The sequence below is a fragment of the Diadema antillarum genome, unplaced genomic scaffold (genome assembly GCF_040938485.1).
Source record: "Diadema antillarum isolate AM-2024a unplaced genomic scaffold, OU_Dant_1.0 scf00000009, whole genome shotgun sequence".
Taxonomy (NCBI): Eukaryota; Metazoa; Echinodermata; class Echinoidea; order Diadematoida; family Diadematidae; genus Diadema; species Diadema antillarum.
Genome location: NW_027270898.1, coordinates 831,622 through 839,399, shown reverse-complemented (window position 1 = coordinate 839,399; position 7,778 = coordinate 831,622). Strand labels below are relative to the sequence as shown.

Sequence of the window (7,778 nt, the reverse complement as noted above, 5' to 3'; positions counted from 1 at the left end):
CCTCCCCCTCCCCCTCCCCCTCCCCAATTATGGCCGATGAAAGCTAAAGGTTATAAACCGAATATGTCTCCGAGGCTTGACTGAAGGTTACCCGACAGAGCATCGACATTACATAAAAAGTTCATTCACTACACTATATTGAAACGCCTTTTGGATATTATGTAAGCATAAAGGGAATATCTTGTCCTCAAAGACAAAATACCGATACATTTAAAAGTATTTTGTATACTGGCCTGTTGTGGTAACAATAATCATTGCCATCATTGTGAATCACAGATGTATAAAGTGCCTTATCAAATACCACTCATGGACTGGTCGAACAGGTTAAAACGCCTGATTCTTTTTTGATTTTTTTCCCCTCAATTCTAAAAAGTAATCGTGATGATCTAGATGTTGTGGACCTGCTGCGCCGTAGTCTTCATGAGATTGACGTTGACTTCAGAGTCCGCCATCTGTAGCCGGGCACTGATACCGGAGAAGACCAGCGACATCGAGCGGTAGATCGGATCGCAGATGAGACGGACGACGGCATTCATCATCATGCTGGAGATGCGGAATAGGACGAAGGTGGCTTTCATGCTCGGCTGGGCGAACCAGATGATGAAGAAGTTTAAGAAGGCGAAAGTGATGCCCCACACAAACGACATGATTGGCGAGATGATCAGCGAGATCGAGGCGTAGATGGCAAACTGTTCAGAAAAAAAAAAAAAAACCAACAACCCCGAAAGAGATTCCGTGTCGGTTTACTCCGAATATTTGCTCATGACTATAATGTTATTTTCTCCTGAAGACTTACTAATGAGTTTGTGTGTGTGTGTGTGTGTGTGTGTGTGTGTTTTATTCAAGCTTATGGATATGTATTTTACTTAAACCGGGTAATATAACAAACCATTCGGATCACCTCTCCCTTTTCAAGTCATGTCACTTGGACTCAAGTTGAACCCCCAGGCGTTGCTGGTATTGCTTTATCGCGCGAGACTCGGGCAAGATTCTGGTTGTCAGGGCAACCATCGCTTTTAATCTTAATAGAATGAAGCATCATTCTTAAAAACGGTTTATATCTGCTCTGACTGGTAAGCATTTCAATACGTGCAATCAAGTTGGGCAATCCTGGGGCACGCAAGGTTTAGTTTGAGGAACGACAGGATTCTGAAAGCATTTATACACTCCAAAAAAAATCCGGGTCAGAACTGACCCGGAACCGGGTCCGTTGGGGTCACACACCGTTCCGGTGACCCGGAATGGGGTCACCCTGACTCAATTCATGACTCTGAATGGGGTCATATCTGACCCCATTCCTTGTCATTTCTGACCCGGAACGGGGTGTGACCCAAACGGACCCTTTCCGGGTCAGTTCTGATCCGGATGTTTTAAGAGTGTACACACGTGAATTATGGTCTCTTAAATAATAATTATGTAAAGATGTTAGAGACTATAGCAATGCATGTTATAAGCAAAAGTTAGTGTTTGAAGATTATTTGGTGCACCTTAATCCATGTGATAGGATTTTTTTTTAGATTTCGATGTTTAAATAATAAGCTCCCTAAAGTGACTGGAAGGTATGCAAATATTCCTCGAGAGAATCGAATATGTGAATGTTGCTCCCTGAATCAGATCGGGGATGAATTTCATTATTTGTTTCAGTGTCCAATATTTGAAAATGATCGTAAACAAGCCATGAAGAAATTTCTTTGGAAACGACCTAATGTATATATAAAATGGATCTATTATTTAACCACTCTACGCAAACAGTGACATTGAAATTAGTAAAGTTTTGTAAGGTAATTGTAGATTATTTTGATAAACCTTGAAAAGATTTCCTTGTGTGTGATTATGAGCACTTATACATTAACCCTGTTAGAGGGTGATGATTATTTAGCTTACATGTATTGCAGGCACAGTGCCTGTTATAGAAAGTAGATAGTCTTATGTATTCGTATATTCATCTCTATTCCATGTACATGTATATATCTTCATTGCACGTTTTAGTATGTCATGTAGATTGTTATTCTTGCCAGTTTGTATCTTACATGTATTTATTTTTACTCACATACCCCAGGAGGGTGATTGAGTTAATAAACTTAACTAAAACTACGATATCCTGCATGAATAATGGGTGCTGCAGTTGAATGATCCTGGTTATTCCTAAGGTTTGTTAATCCGAAAGTGAAATAATTAAAACAAATTCCCTGTAGATGTTCGATAATTCGAAAATGAAACAGAATGTGTTAAGTCGAATATTATGTGGCGTTATTCCGAAAGTTATTCCGAAGGTTTGTTAATCCAAAAACGAATTAAGATTCGTTATTCCGAGTGTTCGTTAATCCGCAAATGAAAAGAAAGAGCATACAAATCGAAAGTCGAAGCTATAATATGAACTTTTTTTTATTTGTATTCGGATGAAAGGGATGCAATTGCTTTGGTTGAGATGGGGGTTCACGTTTTAACTTTTTGCTAGATAATGGAGAAGCCAATTATATGAAATATCAAAGTTTACATTTTGATGAAAATCGGTTTTGGAATGGCTGAGATATCCAAAAACAAAGAGATCTTAAAAGGTGGGACCTACCTTTTATAAAGACCATTTTGTTTTACTTGTTTTTGGATATCTCAGGCATTTCAAAACCCATTTTCATCAGAAACATTTAATTCCTCTTAGAATCGTATGCTCTTTAATATTCTATATAAGTTGCTTCTAATTATCTGGCAAAAAGTGTTGAAACCTGAATCCCCATCTCAACTATGCAAATCAAATTTGTGCTAATTTCAGTTTAATTCACTTTAATATAAGAAGTTTAAATAAAAATTTTGAAATATTTGAATTATTTTTAAGTTCCCTCAATGATTTCCCATTTTCCGTCATATAGGAGTTACCGAGACATGGTTGCACACCAATTCCCCGGACCTATTTGGCATTGAAAATTACAATTTTATTCGTAATGATAGAAAGCATGGCAAAGGAGGTGGGGTTGCCATGTACGTCAATAATCAAATTGAATTTAAAATTCGAACTGATTTGTGTATTCAGGAAGCAGAAAGTTTATTTATTGAAATCTTAAATGATAATGAAAAAAATATTATAGGTGGTACCATTTACCGTCCTCCACAAAATGACATTCAACCTTTTTTTGATAACTTCGACCATTGTGTTAATGAAATCTTTGGAGAGAGAAAATCCATTTTCTTGATGGGAGATTACAATATAGATTTATTACAACCCACCCATTTCCATGACATATTAATTTCCAATTCACTGCATCCCCACATCAATAAGCCCACCAGAATAAATAACACCACCCATAGCAAAACATTAATAGATAACATAATGTCTAACGTAATAACGGAAACCTGTACGAACGGCATTATTTATTCAGATATATCCGACCACCTACCAATTTTTATGATTAATGATAAATCTGTAACAACCCCAATACGCCACCAACCCAAACAATATTTGAAAATGCATAGAAATGTAACGCCACATAATATTGATTCATTGAATCAAGATTTATTTGAAGAACAATGGAATGACGTCTTTGAACTCCAAGATGTTAATTCTTCTTATGAAATTTTCTTACAAAAATTATTAGATTATTGTGATAAACACATTCCTTTAACTCCCAAAGAAATGGAAGGAAAAAAGCTCGGCAACCCTGGATTACTCAAGGTCTTATATGTTTTATTCTCACTCGAAACCGTCTTTATAAAATATCTCTGAGAAAACCTACTCCTGAAAACGTGAAAAGGTACAAAATATATAGAAATAAACTAACTACTTTGATTCGAGTTTCACGTAAATCATATATTTCGAATAAACTCGAATCTAATAAGGATGATAAAAGTGCTCTTTGGCGGACCGTTAATGAAATACTGAAAAAGAAACCTACGGAATGTCCTGACAGCATTACTCATAACGATAATGTTATTACCAATCCTGACCAAATTGCAAATATTTTTAACAATTTTTTTTTGTCAATGTTGGTCCTTCTTTGGCAGCATCTATTCCCATAAATGATATAAAGAATTATAAAGATTATTTATCTGAAAGTAATCAAAATTCTTTGTTTTTTACTCCAATTAATGCATCGGAAATTATTGATATTGTTCGATTTATGAAATGTAGTAAATCCTGTGGGCCTGATAACTTCAGTGTGAATTTGTTGAAAAAAATAATTTACCCCCTAGCAGCCCCTCTCACCCATATATTCAATCTATCCCTACTCAACGGAAAGTATCCAGACTCCTTCAAAACGGCCAAAGTTATCCCCATTTATAAAAGAGAAGATCCCTTAATGGTGAAAAATTATAGACCCATTTCATTGTTACCTGCAATATCGAAAATTTTAGAAAAAGTAGTTTACAAGCGTCTCCACTCGTTCATGACTGAAAATGAAATATTGAATGCGAATCAGTTTGGTTTTAGGAAAGGATTTTCTACCGATTATGCTATAATTTATATTGTTACGAATCTAGTACGTCCTTATCTTTTCCTCGGGCCGGCCATCTTTTCAAGCAATGCTTATAATGGCGGCCCTCTGCATAATCGTTTCTTAACTATAAATGTTATTCTTATTACTGTTGCATAGACATGCATATTGTATATTATATTTCTTTCATATCGTTGTTTATGCAAGTCAAAAGACTGTGTTAAATTTATTTTATATATTTCCTACATGTTCATGATTATGAACTTATATGTATCGTGGTTTATGCAAGTCAAACGACTCTGCGTTGAATTTACTTTGTATATTTCCTGCATCTTCATGATCATGTAACTTATGTATATTGATTTGCAGAAAATAAAGTATCTATCAAACATCAAACAAACTAAAACTATACCATCCCTTTGGAAAGATTTCCAATTATGTTGCCTATACTCTGTTGGAATTGCTGGAGATTACAGTGACAATAACGATAACTGCTATATTGTTTCCAAAAAGCGGTTTGCGATAAGAGGAGTATATATATATATATATATATATATATATACATATATATTTGATTATATAGCTTGATAGATAACATCGGAAAACAATAGTCATGTTCTGATATCATCAGACTATAGCAATATTCAAAAGCACGTGACTGGTGAAATCACCTGGAGTGAGATACTCATTGCAGGAAAGAAATTAAAGGCAAGACAAAAGTTATAATGTGTGAAATATCATTTTCATGATGCGATTGCATAAGGTATGCATATCAGAGAGTATTTAACATAAAAAAATAATAACGGTCCCCGTGTCACATCAGATTGCCTGAGTGACAAATATTATTATTATTATATATATATATATATATATATATATATATATATATATATATACATATATATATATATACATATGTCTTAAAAACAAACTGGTAATTACTTTGTGGTACCAATACGTGCAATCTCAACATGTTTATATATATATATATATATATATATATATATATATATTATGTATTTTAAATTGTGTCATCATAGCTATACAAAATTATACTTACATGGGTCCACTTATAGATGTTCTCGTTGACAGATTTCATAAAAGGGAAACCTTTGGTCGTGACAGAACTCTTGAATGTGTCATCGAATGTCACCTGTGTGTGCAATTAATTCAATATATTTTAATGTCCAAATAAATCACTGTTTTGATAGAGGGTAATATACCGTATGTCCCCCCCCCCCCCCTACCAAAAAAAAAATACAACGGGACCCTCCACAATGATAACTTTAAAGATTGGTGATAGTGAATCAATCCAAATACAATTTCAGGGTACGAAACTATTAATTGCCCACATCTTCCAGAAAACCCCATTCGATTTGTTTCAGTGGTCAAAGAGAAATAAGGAATGTTGTAGAGCATGTCAGGAATCTCTTCCCGCCAAGTTCTGTCTATTAAATAAATGTGTTTACACACAAGAGCATCCAAGCGCTAAACTTGGAAGAATCAGACTCAGGACATGCTTTACAACAATCCACATTTCTCTGTGACTGCTTAACCAAATTGAATGGGGTTTTCTGCAAAATAGAGCTAAGATATTATATTTTAAGATCCTGAAGTAGCATTCAGAAAATTTAATCACATTGGGTGTTATCAATGCAAAAAATCTGATTGTAATTTTTTGGGGACATACTGTAAATACTGGATCTACCCCCCCCCCCCCCCCGACTATAAGCTAACAAACAAACAAAAAGACATCAAGAAAACAACATTTGTATATGTGACTGAAACTCACGCATTTTCAATTAATAGAGTATCGGTTTTTCTTTTTTTTTTCTTTTTTTTTTTTAGTTTGGTCTGTATATACCCGTGCTCCTCATCTTGTTCTTCACACTAGGCTATTGAATGGCCGAAGTCGCTCATTAGCTCTAGGAAAGACTTTCAAACAAAACTAGAATCCATCTCATTAAGTCTATCATAAGTGTTGTTGTTATGTTTAAGAACAGCAGCAACAACAACAACAACACTATCAACAACAACAACACTTAGGCCTATCAATGTGTGTTTTATTAGCGAAGATTCTTTCATAAGACTTTCATGAAACAGACCCCTTGTCCGTTTCACCTCGTGTATGTATACCGTCTACTAGTATACCTTCACGTGCGGGGTAAGTTCGTAGATGTCTTCGCTCGAGTCCGAGAGCACGCCCTCAGTGTTGTCGACAGGGATATTTGCCTGTGGCACTGGCTGGCCATTGGGGACGAGATAAACCGTTGTTAAAGGTGTCTCCGTTGGTTGGCTGGGTGTAGCTGCTGGTGTAGGGTTAGGTTTATCATCAGGGTAGGTGCTCCCAGGAGTTGCCATTCTGCTTGAAAATATCGTGAATTGATAGTTACTTACCTTACGAGTGATAATCCGATAGTGCGAGGAACTCGTATTCAATCAGTTTAAGAAAACAAAAAACAAACTACAGTAAAATTAATGTCAGTGAAGTTTGAGGAAAACCGGACTATCCGTTAAAGGGGATGGCTAGTAACCGATCAGTGGGAATCAGTGGGAATGCTGAGGGATGATTGTTCCAATCCTTGTCGGATTCATTTAAGAGTACATTATATATCTACTGTCGTGTGAAAATTATTTGCTTCAGAACGGTCTCATATTCAAGTAATGTGCAGTTTAATGCCCCGTCACTGACCAGGCACGCTAACCTGGAAACATTAAACTGCACATTACTTGAATATGAGACCATTCTGAAGCAAATAATTTTCACACAACAATAGATATATAATGTACTCTTAAATGAATCCCACAAGGATTGGAACAATCATCCTCCAGCATTCCCACTGATTCCCACTGATCAGTTACTAGCCTTCCCCTTTAAAGTTATCTTAAGTTGTGTTTAATCCACGGGCCGTCAATCGCCGAATAAGAAGCCTAAAAATTTGTGATGCCCCAATATGAGAAACAATGTAAAGAAAATATTTAAAGAACATTAAACATAATAAATGAAGAGTTTAAATGCAAATACTGCTATAGGTGTCCTATCCATTTTTAACAAGTTCAGATATTGGAGAGTGAAGCTGCTAAATCACACACACACACACACACACACACACATACACACACACACACACACACACAAACAGAGTCATGCCATAATAATTAATGCCTTCGAAAATATTTCTTGTTATGAAACGAGTACATTATTATTGAAAAAAATGTCTTCTTGATGATGACCCCTCTTTAAAAAATTTGAGAATGGCGTTTATCTGTTTTTGCATTGTAACTCTTCATAATATTACCATCATTATAATTTTTTAGTACAAAGGTAATGCTAACCTTTTAGCATGAAGA

General features: G+C 35.4%; 1 protein-coding gene across 1 annotated transcript; it reads right to left on the bottom strand.

Annotated features, from left to right (window-relative positions):
• Window positions 1-386: 386 nt before the first annotated feature.
• LOC139719596 (caveolin-2-like) lies at window positions 387-6,788 on the bottom strand. The gene is made up of 3 exons (XM_071631008.1): window positions 6,579-6,788; window positions 5,488-5,580; window positions 387-689 (listed from the first exon to the last, which is right to left on the bottom strand). Exons 1-3 carry the CDS (start codon window positions 6,786-6,788, stop codon window positions 387-389), a joined length of 606 nt encoding a protein of 201 aa, XP_071487109.1.
• Window positions 6,789-7,778: the final 990 nt, after the last annotated feature.

Bases quoted from the DNA above. Each gene is read 5' to 3' on its own strand.
- LOC139719596 (XM_071631008.1), bottom strand. From the start codon at position 6,788: ATGGCAACTCCTGGGAGCACCTACCCTGATGATAAACCTAACCCTACA. The intron at 5,581-6,578 runs GTATACTAGTAG...TTGCACACACAG, and splicing joins AACTTACCCCGCACGTGAAG to GTGACATTCGATGACACATT. The intron at 690-5,487 runs GTAAGTATAATT...TTTTCTGAACAG, and splicing joins ACATCTATAAGTGGACCCAT to TTTGCCATCTACGCCTCGAT.